Source organism: Cyrtonyx montezumae, unplaced genomic scaffold (genome assembly GCF_038088225.1).
Source record: "Cyrtonyx montezumae isolate F1298 unplaced genomic scaffold, pur_monq_1.0 scaffold_18, whole genome shotgun sequence".
Taxonomy (NCBI): Eukaryota; Metazoa; Chordata; class Aves; order Galliformes; family Odontophoridae; genus Cyrtonyx; species Cyrtonyx montezumae.
Window position 1 is genome coordinate 869,105 of NW_027071914.1, and position 18,512 is coordinate 887,616.

The following is an 18,512-nucleotide window of genomic DNA, read 5'->3' on the forward strand; positions in this document are numbered from 1 at the left end:
CTGGACAATAGGGAGTGGGAGGGCAAGCGGCGCTTCCGGCTCTGTCGGTGCGTCCGCCACTTCCCGTGCGACAGCTGAGGGGAGCGGAGAGGAGCGGAGAAGGCCGCGATGCCGGAGAGGGACGGTGAGGGGCGGCTGCGGGCGCTGGGAGTGAAGCGGGGGCTGTGGGGGCGAGACCGGGAACGGAGGGTGTTGGGTTGGAGCGGCGGGTGGAGCGGCCCTGCGGTTCAGCCTATGGCGCAGCAGCGGGGGGATGAGGCGCCTGGGAGCGGCTGGGACATCCCGGGAAGGCGCGGGGCGGGGGACGGTGGCATCGGCCCTGTAGATCTCGGCGCAGCTGCCCCTGCCCCGGGCGGGGCCTGGGTTGGGGGGCGGGCCGCAGGGCTGGCTCTGAGCGCTGTTTCCTCCCGTCCTCAGGTGAGCCGTTCTCCAACCCTCTGGCCCCCGATGGCCACGATGTGGACGATGCACACTCCTTCCACCAGTGAGTACCGTGCAGGGCTCGGACCAGGGTGTAGTGACTGTGTTGTGCACACACAGCCTGGTTTCACCCTGCAGGGCGCCTGGGCCTGTCGCACAGGCAGACCCTCAGAACCTGCCAGGCCGCTGCAGTTTGCCAGGAGCTGATTGTTACCGTTCTTGCTTCCTTTCAGGTCCAAACTCACCAATGAAGACTTTCGAAAGCTTCTCATGACCCCGCGGGCAACGCCAACATCAGCGCCGCCATCCAAATCTCGCCACCATGAGTGAGTTGGATGTATTTCACAGGGCCGTGGGGCACAGTATAGCCTTCATCACAGCATTGTACTTGTCTGACTCTCTAACCCTGTACTCTGTAGGGGAGAATTTAAAGGTCTCTGTTGTTGGGGAGCAGAGCTTGACCTTGGTTTGTGCTGGGAACTGCTTGTGGAACGTTTCTGTTACTGGAGTTAACATGAGTAACTGGTGGGTCAGAGCTGTTAGAACATTTTCTGTGGGTTTTAAGAGGCAGATCAGGTTCTTGGGAAGTGCAGATGTGAACTTTGTTCTCCTCTCCTTGTTGCATATTGAACTGTGCAGTTCCTGTTTTGGGGTGTTGTGATGTTCTGCTGCGGCTGTTCTGTCCTGCTGCCTGTGTTTGACTGCAGGTTGTACCTGTTGTTTCTTACCTTTTTCCAGGATGCCCCGGGAGTACAATGAAGATGAAGATCCAGCTGCTCGTAGAAGGAAAAAGAAAAGGTAAACATCGGAAGTGATGCATCAGGGCTTTCCTTTGTACTTCATGTACTTCCTACAGTTGCAGCTTTTGGGCTACCAAAGAGAATGCTTAGTGAGATCGACTATTCTGGAGCTTTGGAGCTGAACTGTATGAGAAGAGCTCAGGATTAGTGACTATCACAGCCTGTGGGAACTGATGTGCATGAGCAGCGGGAGGGTGGAAGTGCAGTTTTACTACCAGAAGAAGTGAGACAGGCTCCATATGCATCTAGAGGGGTAGGACATCTGCAGTAGTGACAGTGTCCTTTGGGGCACATCTGTACAGCAGCACTGCCTCAGATCCCTCCCTTTTGGAAGGGAAGGCTGTGTTCCTCATTACAATAGCTTCATCTTACCTGACACATTGTGTTCCACAGTGCTTTAGTTTGTGTTTGGGGAAGAAATGGAGAGTGGAACAGGCATACGTTGTGCATTAGTGGCTGTTGCATGAGCAGTGCATCAAAGGTGAATGTGTTGCTAACGCTGGGCTCTTTCTCCAACCTCAGCTATTATGCAAAGCTGCGCCAGCAGGAGATAGAGCGTGAAAGAGAATTGGCTGAGAAGTACAGGGATCGAGCCAAGGAGAGAAGAGATGGTGTGAACAAGGACTACGAGGAAACAGAGCTGATCAGCACAACTGCAAACTACAGAGCTGTGGGGCCCACTGCAGAGGCGTACGTGAGCTTGTGACTTGGCCTTCTCTCAGCAGTCTGCTCCAGTGTGGCTGTCTCATAACAGTCTCCACTTTTGTTGTACAGGGATAAATCTGCTGCAGAGAAGAGGAGGCAGTTGATCCAGGAGTCCAAGTTCTTGGGTGGTGACATGGAGCACACTCACTTGGTGAAGGGTCTGGACTTTGCGCTGCTGCAGAAGGTGAGCACAGATACCACCACACTGCCTTCTGTTATCCTGGCCTCTCCAGCTGGCAGAGGTGGTGAGGAGAGGGTGCTAGTTGCGGCTTTCAGATGCTGTGGTGCTGCCACTGCATTCCTGGAATGTATCATCCTTTCATGGAAAGATTTCTGAATGGTTATTTATGGTTATGGGAAATGAGTGGCAGTGGCCTTTCTCTGAAAACAGCAGTGGTATGATGTGATCTGTAATGCATAGTTTTACTTTGTGCCAGGTACGGGCTGAGATTGCCAGCAAAGAGAAGGAAGAAGAGGAAATGATGGAGAAGCCTCAGAAAGAAACCAAGTGAGTGGTGGACAATTTTGCACTCCTGAGTGCAGCTGCCTCTGAGAGAGGTTGATGCAGAGGAGGCGTGTGCTTAGCATACTTAGTTTCTGTTTCTTTTCAGGAAAGATGAAGATCCTGAGAACAAAATTGAATTTAAGACCCGGTTGGGTAAGACTGCGTGCATATCTGTTCCCCACCTTGTTTAGGACACAACACAAACATGGGAGAAATGCTGAAGTTCTTGGAAGGTGGAATATAGAGGATAGGGATTAGGAATTTGGGGGCCTAACCATGGCTGTTAGGAGCTGATTCTGATGTTTCTGTTCAGCTAAACTTGTTTCTCTATGGGTGTGTCCATTGCTCTTCTAAGAGCATTTCTTTTCCCTCCAGGTCGAAATATTTATCGTATTCTGTTCAAGAGCAAAGCCTACGAGCGGAATGAGCTGTTCCTGCCGGGGAGGATGGCTTATGTGGTAGATCTGGATGATGAGTATGCTGACACTGATATCCCAACCACGCTGATCCGGAGCAAGGCTGACTGCCCCACCATGGAGGTACCCAGCCAGAGTCCAGGTTCCTTGACTGCTGGTTTGAATTGCCTGGAGCAAGGCTTGTCCTCTGCATAGTCAGCCACTTGGCATTTCTCTTTCAGGCACAGACTACACTGACCACAAATGACATCGTCATCAGCAAGCTGACACAGATCCTCTCTTATCTCAGGCAAGGAACCCGCAACAAGAAGCTCAAGAAGAAAGACAAAGGTAAGTGCTGAAGGAAGCCAAGTGGAAGGACTCATGCCTAAAGCTTGTCCTGAGAGAATCAGATACGTTTTGACTTCTTGCATTACCTGCACTGCAGGGCAGTGAACTTGGGAGGACACTGACTTCCTGTTGCTCTCCAAACACTTCATGCTGGAGGCAGGATGTTCACAGCTGAGTAAATGCTGAGAAACTACAGCTGCAAGGATGGCTTGTGCTGCTCTGTTCTTCCTGGTCTTAACTAGTTCCTTAGGGAACATGCCCTCTGTTGGGGATGAACTTGTTGGCTTGCTGAGGTGCTGAGCCGTGATGTGGCAATGTAACAGGAAGCTGGGAGGACTTCCTCCAGGCCTGCCACTGTTTGGACTTGAAAGCTAGATTGGGGCTGGGAAGCAGTGTGGATGGGGTGCAGAGCAATGTCCATCTTACTGCTGTTGTGTCCTTCCAGGGAAGCTGGATGAGAAGAAACCCCCTGAAGCTGATATGAAGTAAGTGCCCTTCTGCTACCAGAGACTGTGGAGTCAGAGCTATCTCCCTTGAAGCTTTTTTGATCATCTGAGTTCAGAGAGTACTGGGCTTGTTGTGTATGGGGCAAGTTGCCTCTTTGGACGTGCTGTTTGAGCTGTTTAAGACAAAGTGGCTAAGGCTGGAGACAAACTTTGGTTTTATTTCTTGAATGAGGCAGGCAAGGGCTATCTCTTGTCCTGGTCCACAAGATGCAAACTCAAACAACAGAAGAGAGCAGAAATGCTTCTTATAGATGGAGAACCCAGTTCTAGAGGGCATCCTTAGCTCTCTCTGTTGATGCTGTATGTTCCTTTGTCAGGTCCCTGTTCAAAGGGAGGTGGTAGTGGCTTCTCTTACACCACCTGTTAAGTATGGGCTCTTTTCCACTTTAGCATCTTTGAAGACATTGGGGATTATGTACCCTCCACTGCAAAGATGCCACGGGATAAGGAGCGGGAGAGATACCGTGAGAGGGAGCGGGAGAGGGACCGGGAGCGTGACAGGGAGCGCGAGAGGGACCGGGAGCGTGATCGTGAGGAGGAAAAGAAGAGGCACAGCTACTTCGAGAAACCCAAGGCTGATGATGAGGTGAGTCTACTTCTGAAGTGTGGTGAATGTGGCTTTAGGGTTGGTGTGGTTGTACTCCCACGTGTGCCCGTGTTCAGTTCATATTGAGCTCTGTCTCGGCAGCCAGGGGCTGCTGGGGGCTGGGTGCTTGTCCTTTCCTTTAGCAAGTAAGGCAAAACTGGCACAGGCTGGTGGCTTTTATAATTTATTTCTGTGTGCACGTGATTGGAATGAGCAGTCTTAAAAGTGGAGCTGCAAGTCATGTAGCACCATCAGCTGCATGCTTTCGGCCCTCCCAAGTGACAGTATTTCTCCCTTTTCTTTGCAGCCCACAGACATTGACAAAGGTGAGTAAATGTGTTTGATGTGATGTTTACTTGAATGAGACATTTCAGTGAGGTTGCATGACGTTGTCGACTGCTGAACAGCTGCTTGCCTCACTGTCTCACTTGAGCTTCATTCTCCCACAAACTGCTATGACTGAGGGAGTTGTCTGCCATGGGAGATGGGTAATGGAGTAAAGAGTCTCCTGAACTGCTGCAGGTCAGCCGTGGTTGAGCATATACAAATGCTTCCCTAGAACGCATCCAATTATATGAGCTTATGCCAGCTGTATGCTGAGAGAAGGAAGGAGGGTCCTAGTTCCTTCTGGGATCAGCCTTGGATGAATTCCCTCTATCTGTGCTCAAACTGAAGTTTGCTTTCTGGTGTTCTCCAGCTTCCCCTCTCCTACCTCACGTGCAGCCAGTGCTCCTGTCTGCTACCCTGACCCAGTGCTGTCCATCCCAATATACACTGCAGCAGGCTGCCCTTGACTGCCCTAAAGCTGCATGAACTGGTCTTAGAGAAAGAGGCTCTTTCCAGCCCCAGGTGTATTGAGGTGAGTCGTTTGCTCCACCAAAGCTCAGCATGCTGTTCTTTGCCCCAGGACCTGGCTCTGCCAAGGAGCTCATCAAGTCCATCAATGAGAAGTTTGCTGGAGCTGCTGGCTGGGAAGGAACAGAGACATATCCTTTACTGTCTGAGGGGTTACTGCAGTGCCAGGTTTTCTCTGTAGGCCAGCTGTGCCCACGTGGCTATGTGGCTGTCCTTCCTTTCTGTGGGAGGGCTCTTCCTTCTGAAGTAGAGAAGTGCCACTTGGTGCTTGCTGTAAACCAAATATAAGCTTGCTGGTCTCTGGTTTAGTTGTGTTGGGGCAAGTGCCTGCTAAGTGTATGGGGGGATTGCTGTTTTCCTTGTTGTGCTCAGCCCTTAGCTAATGTTGCTTTCCTTTACTGTTGTCACATTGAAGAAGCCAGAAGACAAGAAGCAGCTGGGAGACTTCTTTGGCATGTCAAACAGCTACGCTGAGTGCTACCCTGCTACGTAAGGAAGCAGCAAGAAGCTGTGGGGTGGGAGCAGGGTGCACCAAGGGGCCACTGTTCTCTAGCAGCAAGAACTTGCTCATCATCCCTACTGTTCCTTGCTGGAAGGAGCAGGCCTCCTGTTGGCTGGGGCATAGACTGGCAAGGCACAACTTTTTGGTAAAATGTTCCTTAAGTCCTTGGGTCTCTTATTTGGTCTTTGCTATAAATGATTCTTTGCAATCTCCTGCCCTTCAGTGCCAGGGGAGAGATGGCTGAGAATCTTCTGGGTTGGGTGAACTTCTCCCTGGTTTAGGAGCTTAGTGTTCAGCCTGAGGGCATGAGAGATGGCTGTCAGGAGCTCAGTGCCTCAAGAGTATTGATGCCTGGCTCCAAGATTCTGATCTGTGTCCTGGAGATCTACTCTGAGCACTTTCCATGCTTTCTTTTTTTCCATACAGAATGGATGATATGGCTGTGGACAGTGATGAAGAGGTGGACTACAGCAAAATGGATCAGGTAGGCTGCTGTAAACTGAGGCCAGGCAGTGAATTAGGTATCAGTGCAGGCCTAGAGGATCCCACTGGAGAGAAAGCATGCTCGTGTGAAGCACTGAATACCCTGGAGCTGGATGCTGGTTGTGGCTTTCCAAGCTACTGCACGCCTGGATCTGGACAGGATCTGTTGTCCCAGGAGGCAAACATACTGCTATATGGCACTTGGGGAGAGGTTGTGGTAGTGTATATTCATCTCTCTCAATTCCCATTCCCATAGAATCTCCTGGTTGGGGCTTCTAGGGCCAGGAGATCTCAGAACCAGGTCCATACTGGATACATGAGCATGTTGAACTGGAGCTAATGAGTCTGAGGTGTTGTGGACATACAGAAAGCGTGAGAAGTCCTGGCCACTGTCAACTGAGGAGCTGCTGAATCTTTTTTTTTTTTTGTTTTTTTTGCTACAGGGTAACAAGAAAGGGCCTTTAGGCCGATGGGACTTTGATACCCAGGAGGAATACAGTGAATACATGAACAACAAAGAAGCTCTGCCCAAGTGAGTGCAGCACTTTTGAAGTGCTAAATCCTGCTGAGGAAGGGGTTCTGGGTGGGAATAGTAGTAACTACCAAACCCAGATTTTGGGGGGAGCTTTAATCAAGAGCCAACCCCTGGTGAGGGCTGGGAGAGGAACAAATCCTGGGCTTGGTGATTTGTCTTTGCCCTTAAGAATGCCTGCCCAGCCACTGTGTGCAAGGTGACAAGCTGGTTCTGTGGAGTACGTGCTTGTGAGTGGGTCAGATTTGTCTGTTCCACCACCAGGCCACGGATCTGCACCACTCTGAGCTGTCTCATTCCTTTCCCAGGGCAGCCTTCCAGTATGGGATCAAGATGTCTGAGGGACGCAAAACGCGTCGCTTCAAAGAGACGAATGACAAGGCAGAGCTGGACCGGCAGTGGAAGAAGATCAGTGCTGTGAGTGCCTGGTGCTGCTGTGGTGCTTTTTTTTCAGGCTGTGAATTGCCACTGTATCTGGTTCAGGATTGCTCCCATCTAGCTGTCCACTTCTGTGCTAGGCACTTCTCTTTGGTTCAGCCTGTGTCCTTGCAGCCAGGTGCTGCTGTTATGCACATGCAGCAAGTCTGACTCTCCCTAAAAGTTGTCAGCTTCTTGTCAGAGGAGCAGCCTATCTACTTGTGTCTATGAATATTTGGGGCTTCAGGCTCAGAAGTTTGTGGAGCTGTGTGTTCTCCAGTTGTGGCTGTTAGTTTGAGAGCAGTCTCAGTTGAAAGGAGGGGGTGAGGGGAGGGGTGCTTTTTGTTTAGAACTGTGCAGCAAATGGATGTGTCCAAAACCAGCAGCTCTAAGCCATTCAGATGGGCTTGGAGGGGTGTGTTTTGGGCTTCCTGTTTTCTAAGAAGCAAAGCTAAAGCTGTGAGACCCAGGAGAGGAGGTCTTGTCAGGGTGAGTAGGCCATGTACACCCTCAATACTGTGGGGTGTGCTAGGAAAAGGTGAGAACAGGTGCTAAATAAAAATGGGGCTTGTCTATGATGGCCAAAATGGATCAAAGTGAGAACAGGCCAAGTTTATCCAGGCTTCAGGCAGCTTGTGCACAGCTTTGCTCTGGTTACAGCTTCCACTGAGTGTATCTTGTGCTCTATGATGCTTCTGCTGCAGGCTGAGGCTCTTTCCCTGTGCTTGCCTTGTTGTGGAAGAAAGAGGTGGTTATCTGCAGATACCCAAAGTATAACAGGCATTTGTGTTTTCTCCACAGATCATCGAGAAGAGGAAGAAGCTGGAGGCTGATGGGTTAGTAAAGTTACCTGTGCTGTTGGCTCAGCAGCAGGGAGTGTGGCTGTCTCCTACCAGCCCTCCCTGGGGCTACAAGGGGCAGAGCACTCTGCTGCCTCTTGGCAATGGGTCTGGAAGGACAGGGGAGAACACACAGCCCCTTCAGTGTGCTTTTGTGCCCCTCTGCTATGTGGGGCACCTCTCCCCTGGGCCTTGGGTGGGGGTGGAGCAGACCTGGGCTGTGATGATTTTTTGGGCTGTTCCCCACTGGGTGCCCTTAGGGTGACGGTGTGGACTTTGCTACTGAATAGAATGAAAGGGGAGTGCTGTCCTCTCCTGCCACCTCAGCAGCCTTGTGTCCCATCTCTCTTTCCAGGGTGGAGGTGAAAAGGCCCAAGTACTGATGCTGTAGGTGCCTTCCTATGTCTGGTCCCTCAGCTCCTGGAGCCCTGTCCTGCTGCCTGCCGTGTTCCCGGAGTGTGGCTGTGTTGTTACCTGGACTGCCCCTCTCCTTCCCCCCCACTGGCCTCATTTTCTGCAGCCTTGTGCTGTGGCTCTGTCCTTGAACTTGTTGTACAGCTTGTGATTTGCAACCCGCGTAGATGTAATAAAATTACACTCAAGGCTTCTGCGTGCGTGTATATGTGCAGGCAGAGTGGTGTGTCCTGGAGGAGGGGGGGGGGGGGGCGAAGTTGGCAGCCACAGCAGTGTGGTGCGTAGAGCAGCGCGTTGGATTTGGGGCGAGGGCGGCCTCGAACCCGCGTCCTCCGTTGCGCCAGGGGGCGCTCCGGCGAGAGCAGAGCCCGCGCATGCGCAGCAGGCGGCCCGCGGCGGCATGGCGGCGCCCGAGGAGGTGTGCGTGGTTGGGGGTGCGGGTTGGGGTGCGCGGCCGCGCCTCACCGCACTCCGTGCCGCCCGCAGGAGCCGCCGGCGGAGCCGCAGCTCCGGGACACCCCCGACGACATCTGCTTGGAGGCAGCGGCCAACGCCATCGCTCTGCACCCGGCTCGGCCGCTGCTGGCGGCGGGAGACGTGGACGGCGACGTGTACCTGTGAGTACCCCGCACCCCCTCCCGCGCGGCCCCGCCCGGCCCCGCCTCACCGCCGCCCGCAGGTACTCGTACTGCTGCGTGCAAGGGGACAACCGGCAGCTCTGGTCCTCGGGACACCACCTCAAGTCGTGCCGCGACGTCGCCTTCTCCCAGGATGGGCAGAGTGAGTGCGGGGCGGGCTGCGGGCTGCGGGGCGCGGGGCCGCGCTCACGGCGCTCCGTCCCCAGGGCTGCTCACCGTGGCCAAGGACAAAGCCGTCCACGTGCTGGCGGTGGAGGACGGCCGCCTGGAGACGCGCATCGCCAAGGCGCACAGGTGCGTGCCGGGCCGGGCTGCGGGCGCCCCGATGCGGCTCAGCCCTCAGCCGACCTGCGTGCCCCCGCAGCGCGGCCCTCAACTGCGTGCTGCCCGTCGATCAGCACCTCCTGGCCACGGGCGACGACGGCGGAGAGATCAAAGTGTGGGACCTGCGCAAGGGCAGCGCCGTGCTGGAGGCCCGGCAGCACGAGGAGTACATCAGTGCCATGGCCGCGGATGGGGCCGGGAAGATCCTGCTGAGCGCCAGGTACTGCGGCGCTGGGCCGGCCGCGGCGGGCTCAGTGCTGCGCACAGAGGTCCCATTGGACCGAACCGTTTCCCACAGCGGTGATGGCACCATGGGAGTCTTCAACATCAAAAGGCGCCGCTTCGAGCTGCTCTCAGAGCCGCAGAGCGGGGACCTGACGTCCGTTGCGCTGCTGAAGGTAGGCTCAGGGCCCTGCTGCCCAGCGTGTGCACAGCCCTGTTGTTTCCTTGCCACGCAATGCCTCGCTTGTTTCGCCTCTGCCTTGGTCTCCCCATTCTTGCCTAGAGAGGGAAGAAAGTGGCGTGTGGCTCCAGTGAAGGAACCATCTACCTCTTCAACTGGAATGGTTTCGGAGCCACCAGTGACCGTTTCTCTCTGAGGGCAGAGTCAGTGGACTGCATGGTCCCCGTCACAGAGAGCATCGTGTGCACGGGGTCCCTTGACGGGGTCATCAGGTTAGTGGGACGCAATGGGGAGGGCTCTGGGGCAGAAGCAGGATGAGATGAGCCGTGGGGAAAGGAGGGCAGGGCAAGCAAAGCTTCTGCTGGGAAGGAATGCGTTGAGCTGGAGGGGTGGGCTTGCATTCCCCAAGGCTCTGCCCCTCACTGTGCTGTATCCATTCACTTTTCCCCAGGGCAGTGAACATCTTGCCCAACCGGGTGCTGGGGTGCGTTGGGCAGCACCTGGGGGAGCCCATCGAGCAGGTGGCCGTGGCCCCAGGAGGGCAGCTCCTGGCCAGCTGTGCCCACGACCAGAAGGTGAAATTCTGGGACATCTCCTCGCTGGGCTCCATGGTGGTGGATGAGTACCGCAAGAAGAAGAAGCGGGGGGGGCCGCTGAAAGCCCTGAGCAGTAAGGCTGCAGGCAGCGGGGAGGACTTCTTTGCAGACCTGCGAGAGGAGGAGGAAGCCACAGCAGGGGCAGCGACAGGGAGCGACAGCGACGACAGTGACTGAGGGGCTGATGGGGCCGTGCTCTGCTGGTGGCTGTGGAGGCCCTGGGACTGGGAACAGGGCAGGATGATCGGGATGAGAGCGGGGAACTGTGGTGTCAGCATAGTGAGGGGAAATGGGGCAGCGCCTGTCTAGTTCAGGGCTGTGAGACGTGAGGTTCTGCAGGGTCAGTGGGACTGCACCACATCCCCTCCAGGCTGCAGTGGAGCCCGCATTGCATCCTGTACATACACTGAGCATTTGTCAACTCGTGAGTTCAGGCATCAGGGTATTAAAAATGTAGTGCCTTTTGGTTCTTATCAGTTTGTCCTGATGGCTTCATTTGCCCACTTCCCCGAGACCTTCCAGAACACTGGGGATGTGCCTGCTGGGCACTGGGGTCATGGGAGCCCTGCTGATGGCTGAGCCAACCAGCATCCCAAACTGTAGCTGTCTTTGTCAGGAAACCTGCTTGCTTTCCCCCCCCCCTCCCCCAGTGCTCCATGACAGAGCAGCACACTTGGTCTGACATGGGGCTCCCAGGCTGCTCTGCTGTCCCCTGCAGCAGGGCTGCTGCTGGCCCTTGGCTGATGGAGCACAGACAGGTGCTGACAGCCTGCGTGGGGCAAAGCAAGGAGCTTATTTCCCAGTGCGTGGTGTGGCCCAGCACTGGGCTGAGTTACACCCCTGCTCTGAAAGCCGTGTGTTGGCTGGGGACAGGGGGCTTGTCCTTGTCCAACACCCAGCACAGCTTGCAGGCTGCTCCCTTCGGGTGGGTGTGAGTTCTGGGCTCAGGCCAGCAGAGTGGGTGGCATTTGCTGCACTGGGGCTGGATGTGCGGTGAGGGCACCTGCAGCATTGGTGCCAGGATGCACCTGGAAATAGCAGCCACGGTGGTGGACATCAGTGAGGGGTGGACACTGATGAGGACTGTACGCAGGACTGGAGCTTAGAGCAGCAGTGGCACGAGTCCTTGCTCAGGGACTGTGTGCAGATTGGACCCACCCACGGGGAAACTGCACCAACAAAATACAACGGAACACCACCAGTGCTTCCCAGGCTCCTTTAATAGGCAGCAGGTGGCTACCTGCAGTGCATGCAGACAGCCCTGGGTGCTCCATGGCACCAACAGGCTGCAGGCAGAGGGGGCCCCATTGCCAGCCCCCCCAGGCTTGCATCCTTCCCAGGTGGCTGCTGCTCCTCCTGAGAGCCCTGCAGCACCGCAGCAATGCAAAACAACTTCAACAGGAAAACATGGAAGTGGGTAGGTATAACTGCTGCCCACAACAGAACCAGCACCGGCAGGGACGGGGCAGTGCCCGCATCCTCCACACGGCCCTCAAACTCCAATGAACTCAAAACAGGGCTGAACAGGAACGTGGCCCCGCCGGGCTCAGCTCCACTCCACAACATCATGTCAAGTGGCTCGGGTTCATTTCATAGTTGGGGCACAACAGCTGCCCACACGCACCCTCAGCACCCTGCAGGAGAGAAAAGGGCTGGGTGCCGCATGATGCTCTCCCTCCCACCTGCTCCCAGCAGCCCCCAGCCCCCAGAAAGCCCCCAGGTCATGAGGGGTGGTGGCAACAGACTCACCCAGCATCAGCAGGGCCAGCCGTGCTACCGCCTCTTTGATCTTCTCATGCCCCTCGATGCTGGGCACGTCCTCCCGCAACCACAAGAAGGTGCTGCAGGGCATGGGGCAGGACGGGATCACCACCTGGCCCCAGTACTGCTGCCAGCCGTCGGGCTCAGCCTGCACGCACCTGGTGAGGAAGCAGGGAGGCCCCAGGTGCTGCCGCTGGCACAGGGCCCCCAGGAGGCCCAGTGCACCACACAGCTCCGAGGATGGCAGCATCTGCTTGGGACTCTCCAGGCGCTGCACGCTGCTGGGGGGCAGCTTCTCCCCACACATCTGCAACTGCTCCTTCAGCTCAGGCTTCAGCCACTCCACCTTCACCTTCTTCTTGAAGAGGCTGACTTTCCCTGGGAGAGAACAAGTAGCAGCTGCACACTCAGTCCCTCCCACCCCATCTCCAGCCCCCAGCATCCACCCAGCGACCCCAGTGCCTCCCAGTACCTTCCATCAGGGTTTTCTTGGCCATGGCGGCAGCCCGGTGTGAGCTGTATGCCAGCACGGCAAACTTGCCCTGCTTGTGGCCAGGGCTGGCGTGCAGCGTGAAGCCCAGCAGCCCCTCGGTGGCCTCCAGCAGCAGAGCCCGCAGCTCCCTGCGGCGCAGAGTGGCGGGCAGCCCGTCCACCCTCAGCTTGCACTTCTCAAAGCTCTGGTACACCAGGATGGTGTGGCCCTTCTGCACCTCCCAGTTGTTGAGGGTGGCAATGGCCATCCTGGCGCCGTGCTGGTCGCTGTACTTGGCGTAGGCGAAGCCGCGGTTGAGCCCGCTGAAGGTCAGCATGAGGCGGAACTCGTAGAGCTGCCCCACGCTCTGGAAGAGCGGGATGAGCGTGTTCTCGTACAGGTCCCGTGGCAGTTTGGTGATGAAGACCTCAGAGCCCGGGGGCGGTGGGCTGCCCACCCACCCTGCGGGCACACACACGGACACAGCGTCAGGAGCACAGCCCACCACGTCCCCGCTGAGCACTGCGCGGAGCCGTGGTACCCACCTGGTGGGGGACCGCCGTACCGCCTCTGCCCGTTCACCTGCACCAGGTCGATGCCGGTTTCTCTCACCCAGCTGAGCAGGGCCGTCTTATTGGCCTTGTTGATGCTGCTGGTCCACTGCTCAGGGGGGAATAAGGAGATTGGTGCTGACCCAGGTAGACAATCCCCCTGCCAAACCCTACAGTGTGGCACGCAGGTTGAGCACCAGCCTGCAACGGGGGACTGAGTGCAGTGCTGCTCTGCGCTCGGGGCACATCCAAACTCTCCTGTCCCGTGCCCACATCTGCTCCGCATCAGTGCAGCAACTCTGGTAGAGCACGTGGGCACCAACAGCTCCTCCAGAGATGTCTGTAAGGGCTCTGGCTGCAGAGATTGCGGTGCAATACAAGGCGGGGAGTGTGCAAAGAGCCATCGTACCACGGCGACCAAAGCCCCAGGCACGCCGGGTGGGACACGGAGAGCCAGCTCCCCCCTCCGGCACCGGGGGCAATGCACCCACAGGGAGGAACCGCCCATGCAGCACCAACATCACTAGGCACCCATTGAGCAGCGCCCTTTGAAGCGCTGGAGATGTCCCAGAACCGTGGAGATGTGGCACGGAGGGACACGGGCAGCCCGCACGGCGCGGGTGGGTCAATGACCAAAGAGGTCTTCTCCAACCCTCGTGGCTTCGTCCCAGCCCACGCTAAAATACCGTCTGGACGCATTTTACCCCCGCGTACCTCTGTGCCTCCGTCCCCGCGGGTCCCGGCCCCCTCGATCCCGCTACCCAGACGCGCGAGCAGCCGCTCCAAGTCCCCGCCCCGGCCCCACGCAGCCAAACCCCCGACGGCTGCTCCCACGGCCGCGGGGATCCCGCGAGCGGCCCCTCGCAAGCAGACCCGCGGAGCACCCACCTCCTCCGCCATCGCCGCTCCTCGTGGTCCCCGCCCGCCTCTGGAACCTTCCGCCCCGCCCCGCCCCGGGGAGGGAGGAGAGAGCGGAGGGTCGGGGGGCAGCACAGCACGGGGGAGGGGGGGGGAGGTGAGCGGAAGGAAGGAAAGGCGAAGCGTGGGATGGACAGCATTTATTGGTTGTCGGAACGTTTGGCGTGGGATAGTCACCCCCTCCCGCTCCACCCCCCCGCAACCGGAGCTGAGACGCTGGGCCGGACGCTTATCCAACGTGAAGGGCACGAGGAGCTGCAGCCAGGAGCCTGGGGGCTGCTGGCAGTGCAGGGCTCCCCTGGTCAGGGGACAGCTCACAAAACATCTCTGCCGTGACACAGCCAAGGGCCGGGCATGGCACAGGAATCAGTGCAGCCTCTCTGCTCCTGCTGGGAAGGGGAGGACACAAGACAAAGAATAAATAGAACTTCCACCGGTTGCCCCTGGCCCTGCACCCGCTGCCAGGGGGAGCCGCGCAGCCCCACGTTCACAGGAGTACATCTGTCCAGCAGAACCCAGCATGTGAGAGCTGTCTGGGTGGGCTCTAAAGCTGACTTGTTCGCCTCCTGATCTCCTCCACGAGGCTCTCCCTGAGGATGTTGACCTACACAGAAAGCAGAAGGTTCCATAAATACAACACAAGCACGGCCCCTGAGGAACGGCCCACACCATAATTCATGGCCTTCATCTGATGAAATCACGCCCCTGTGACACCAGTCCTATGGGAATCAAGGAGGCTGCAGCACACACAGAGCTGAACCCGGCCCCGTGACAGTAAGACCTGTAAGTCATCCTCCTGCCCAGTGCCCAAGCACAGTGCCCTTCCACTCTGTCCAAAACTAAGCCACAGCACACCCACCACCACTGGTCCCCTCCTTCCTCCAGGCCCCTCAGCGATATTCCCATACGCTGGAAGGAATATGGAAGCAGCCATAGAGCAATGCTGCCCCTCCCTCCCTCCAGGCCCCTGAGCTGAGGAATACTGAAGAGTCAAAGGAGGCCACACAACAGGGGATGCTCCAGCATCCCCAACGAGGAGACATAAGAGACATCAGGGAGAAATCAGAGTTCCTCAGCTACAGGAAACCGCATGCAGAAAGGAACTGGGATTCCTCTAACAGCCCAGGTCCTTGGAGAAGCTGCAGCTTTGAAAGGTCAGGGGAGGAAGAGGAGGAAGTATATAAACTCCTGAGAATCAGTTACAGAAGGCTGCTGGTGAACTGATGCCAGAGCATGAGCTGCACAGCAAGTTGAGAAGGGCTGAGGGGCATCACCTCACCCAGTGCCCAAAACACTGCCATCAGTTCACCAGTGCCAGCTCTGGCTCACACCCCTCTTCCTCACTGCCCTTTCTGTGTAAGCACCTCTGCTGTGTCTTTGTGCCTTCTCCAATTCCAGAAAATACTCCGTTTACTTCTCTTCTGGGTACCAAACTCGAAGCGTCGGCCTGCATCACCCTCCCAGCTGTACACAACCTGACCTCACAGCTAAGCAGGGCACAGAGGGCAGGTCTGAGCTGGGACAGGAAGGTCAAGCAGCCCTCACCTCCTCCCTGGTTGCCACAACCCGCAGCTTGACAACTCCATCCTTGAGCTCCTGTTCTCCCACAATGGCGACGAGGGGGATGCCTGTGTCCTCGCAGTACTGCAGCTGATTCAGGAGCTTGGGGTTCTTCTTGTACAGTACTTCTGCCTGGAACGGAACCAGAGCACAAGGCTGCTCCCAGCACTGGCCTGTTTCTCTGCCCCCCATCCATCCCACCCCACTATTCCTGGGCCCATCTGATGAGTGGGAGGTATGCACGGTGTGTGTCAGACCAGGCTGGCACCTGTGTTGTTCCTGAGGCTCAGAAATTCCATTTTCTGCTGCTGGGCATCATGGCAGACTGCCTGCAGCAGAAGCAGTGCACAGATACAGGTAGCTTTTTGGACAATGGAAAATACAGCCCAGGCTCCTCCCCTCACTGGAAGGCTCTGCAATATTGTGTTCTCTGTTGGAAGTAGCATTACACGACATCTGCCATTCAGCAGGGGGCTGAAGTGCTGCCTGCTTTGGCAATCCATCCTGAGCAAAGCCAGAACAGCCTCTGCAGTAACATAGCACCAAGCAAGTCGTTATCACCCAGCACCTCCTGGAAAACATCTCATCCAGGACACAGAGGCAAGCTTCATTCAGGAAGGCAGTCTGCTGCCCACCCTCCCCCAATGACTCTCCCAGAGCAAAGCCAGATGTGGTACATTTCTGGGCACAAGAAAGAATAAAGTGGATCAAGCAGCTCCTGACTTGGCCATCACCTGCTTATACCTTGATTCCAGCATCCCACAGCTCAGAGATCAGCTTCAGTCGCTCTTCAAGGAGCTTCTTTTGGGCAGAAGCCACAAGCACTTGTGTCTCTGTTGTCCTGATCTTCTCCTCCGAGGCCTAGAAAGGTGAGAAGACTCAAAAGAAAATACGGACACATAGACATACTCAAGGCTTTAAAAACAGCATAAACTCTGGCAGTCAGACAGTGCTCAGAGATGCATCCTAGAATCTTAACACCTGGGCTGTTCCATGTTCTGGGGCTTACCCCCAGCCTCCCTCCAGTACTTGCAGGCGTGCACAGGCTGCAGAACACACTGAGAGTAATTTCACTGCAGACTTCTACCTAAAGATTGGCCCTCCACAACTGAGAGCCTGCAGCCTCTGGAAGATCTGCTTGGAGTGGCTGAGAGCAGCAAGCCCTGCAGGAGCTGCACAGAACCAGCTGCCTGTTCCACAGCTGGGTGGGGAACTGCAGGTTAGGTTAGCAGCAGCAAGCTGAGATGTCCCAGCTCTGTTAGTCTCAGCTGGGTCTACCTACCAAGAGTTCTCCCCACCGCACGTTTCTGGGGGAGGGAAATGCATGGCAGTGTTTTGGGGTTCTACCGAGACCTCTTTAACACCCAATGAATGGGACTAAGAACAAACTGGCAGAGCAGCTCTGAGGAGGGACGAGGAAAACCATACCTCAGACCCTGACAACAGCACTGTACTCTTATCATGGGACATCCAGCCCCTGTCAGGTCTTTGTAGAACGCTCAGCAGGATGGGTACATGTGCAAGACTGTTTGCCTGTGAGCCTCACAGAGCAGCACTGACTTGCCATGAAGGTGGTGTGCTCACGTGGATGCTTAGTGCACCCCAGCACCTGCCTAGCAGGAGATCACAGTGCTATCTCCAGGTGGAGCTGTTGTGCGGACTGGAGAAAAGGGGCCATGTCTGAAGCCAGAGGAAACAGAGGAGACTGTACTGGTTCTGACTCCTGCTAGAACATAGTAGGGGCCTGGCTAGGTTCTTGATCAAAGACCGCAGACTAAGACCCACTTCAGTATTTACTGGACTGAAATACGAGGGGAGAATGTAAACCCTGTGCTAAGCTGAGTACCAACACACTCACCTCCAATCTCTGCTCGAGGATGGAGAAGATCCGTTCAATGCCAATGCTGACCCCCACACATGGCACCTTCCGGCCCTTGGGATCAAACATTCCCACCAGACCATCGTAGCGACCGCCTCCAGCCACACTCCCAACGCTCACTGAGTCCTCTCCGTGGTTGTCCTCCTGCTGCAGCAGGACAGCCTCATATATCACCCCTGTGTAGTAGTCCAGGCCTCGTGCCAGGCTCAGGTCGAAGGAGATCTGCAGGACACAAGAGAAGCCCCTTCATGGTCAGGGGACCAGGGCTAGCCAGGGGCAGAGCAGCACACCCTCCTGCTTCTGCTCCTCCTCCTCACCTTCCCCACGATGCCAAACAGCGTCAGGTACTCAAACAGCAGCTTCATGTCCCCCAGCCCCTCCTTGGCCAGCTTGTTCTGGGACAGCTTTGGGTCCTGGAGAAGCTTCTCAATCAAGTCCATGCCACCTGCAGGGACAAGACGTGCCTCAGGTCAGCCAGTGAGACAGCACCTGCACTGATGTGCCCAGGCTGCCACGTGTGCCACTTTGTGCCCCCTGTCCCCACCCAGGAGGGGCCTGCCCCAGCCTTGCTGGCATGGAGGAGAGCAGCTGCACTCATGGGGAGCACAACAGAGCAGGAGTGAGGGCACTGGCTGGATCCCACCGTGCTCACCACGGAGCTGGACGTACTCCCCAATGCGATCTGCAGCCTCAGGTGAAAGTCCCTTCTCTCCAACCATCTCACTTCTCACTTCCTCCCATGGCATCTGTGAGGGTGAGAAAAACGTCAGCCACTGCCTCAGGGATATGGTCTCCTCTGAGGAAGGTCTCTGATAGTACTTCCCCATACATGGGCAAAAATCTGCCCTCAGCATACAGTGATGCATCAGATGAAGTGTCCTCAAGGCATGGCTGTAACTTCATGTCTTGCACTTCTGTATGGCCTTTCTGTATCCTAATCCTGCAGTCACCAAAGCTGCCCAAAAACTTAAAAGTCCCAAGACCTATTGCACTGAACAATACATGCTTCCTGTAACTGTATGCACCCTGCTAGGATGCTACACAATCCAGGCCAGCCCTGGTACTCTGTTCCTAGGAAACAACCGTGCACCAATGGCAAT

The 18,512-nt window shown here is 56.3% G+C and overlaps 4 protein-coding genes across 6 annotated transcripts in view; 2 read left to right on the top strand and 2 right to left on the bottom strand.

Annotated features, from left to right (window-relative positions):
• Positions 1-18,512, bottom strand: part of LOC136047353 (histidine--tRNA ligase, cytoplasmic) — a 513,020-nt gene that overhangs the window by 487,451 nt on the left and 7,057 nt on the right. Inside the window, exons 8-13 of one of the 3 annotated variants that reach the window (XM_065734399.1) lie at positions 18,065-18,158; positions 17,730-17,857; positions 17,392-17,634; positions 16,278-16,394; positions 15,519-15,665; positions 14,513-14,577 (exon numbers count right to left, since the gene is read on the bottom strand). In XM_065734399.1, the coding sequence (XP_065590471.1) occupies positions 14,518-14,577; positions 15,519-15,665; positions 16,278-16,394; positions 17,392-17,634; positions 17,730-17,857; positions 18,065-18,158 (789 nt within the window). In that variant the 3' untranslated portion in view covers positions 14,513-14,517. Of the gene's footprint in view, positions 1-14,306; positions 14,578-15,518; positions 15,666-16,267; positions 16,395-17,391; positions 17,635-17,729; positions 17,858-18,064; positions 18,159-18,512 lie in introns of those variants that run through there. The other 2 variants (XM_065734398.1, XM_065734401.1) reach the window with 2 other exon arrangements.
• IK (IK cytokine) lies at positions 108-8,392 on the top strand. Its single transcript, XM_065735025.1, has 20 exons — positions 108-124; positions 418-484; positions 654-746; positions 1,159-1,218; positions 1,743-1,910; positions 1,995-2,109; positions 2,363-2,433; positions 2,537-2,583; positions 2,806-2,969; positions 3,068-3,176; positions 3,622-3,661; positions 4,073-4,268; positions 4,576-4,594; positions 5,176-5,300; positions 5,503-5,612; positions 6,052-6,109; positions 6,552-6,640; positions 6,949-7,057; positions 7,859-7,893; positions 8,252-8,392. The coding sequence occupies exons 1-20, from the start codon at positions 109-111 to the stop codon at positions 8,277-8,279; spliced, it is 1,719 nt and encodes a 572-aa protein (XP_065591097.1). The 5' UTR covers position 108; the 3' UTR covers positions 8,280-8,392.
• On the top strand, positions 8,279-10,726 carry WDR55 (WD repeat domain 55). Its single transcript, XM_065735026.1, has 8 exons — positions 8,279-8,283; positions 8,655-8,927; positions 8,990-9,090; positions 9,155-9,242; positions 9,313-9,492; positions 9,571-9,670; positions 9,778-9,947; positions 10,127-10,726. Exons 1-8 carry the CDS (start codon positions 8,279-8,281, stop codon positions 10,446-10,448), a joined length of 1,239 nt encoding a protein of 412 aa, XP_065591098.1. The 3' UTR covers positions 10,449-10,726.
• Positions 11,854-13,955, bottom strand: DND1 (DND microRNA-mediated repression inhibitor 1). Its single transcript, XM_065735028.1, has 5 exons — positions 13,770-13,955; positions 13,050-13,164; positions 12,505-12,966; positions 12,021-12,410; positions 11,854-11,905 (listed from the first exon to the last, which is right to left on the bottom strand). The coding sequence occupies exons 1-5, from the start codon at positions 13,953-13,955 to the stop codon at positions 11,898-11,900; spliced, it is 1,161 nt and encodes a 386-aa protein (XP_065591100.1). The 3' UTR covers positions 11,854-11,897.

Excerpts from the sequence above, each read along its gene's own strand:
- IK (XM_065735025.1), top strand. Across the intron at positions 2,584-2,805 it reads TGAATTTAAGACCCGGTTGG|GTCGAAATATTTATCGTATT; the intron begins GTAAGACTGCGT and ends TTTTCCCTCCAG. Across the intron at positions 7,058-7,858 it reads AGTGGAAGAAGATCAGTGCT|ATCATCGAGAAGAGGAAGAA; the intron begins GTGAGTGCCTGG and ends TTTTCTCCACAG.
- WDR55 (XM_065735026.1), top strand. Across the intron at positions 8,928-8,989 it reads GTGGACGGCGACGTGTACCT|GTACTCGTACTGCTGCGTGC; the intron begins GTGAGTACCCCG and ends CGCCGCCCGCAG. Across the intron at positions 9,091-9,154 it reads CTTCTCCCAGGATGGGCAGA|GGCTGCTCACCGTGGCCAAG; the intron begins GTGAGTGCGGGG and ends CTCCGTCCCCAG.
- DND1 (XM_065735028.1), bottom strand. The coding sequence starts at position 13,955 with ATGGCGGAGGAGGTGGGTGCTCCGCGGGTCTGCTTGCGAGGGGCCGCT. Across the intron at positions 12,967-13,049 it reads GTACGGCGGTCCCCCACCAG|GGTGGGTGGGCAGCCCACCG; the intron begins GTGGGTACCACG and ends GTGTGCCCGCAG. Across the intron at positions 12,411-12,504 it reads CAAGAAAACCCTGATGGAAG|GGAAAGTCAGCCTCTTCAAG; the intron begins GTACTGGGAGGC and ends GTTCTCTCCCAG.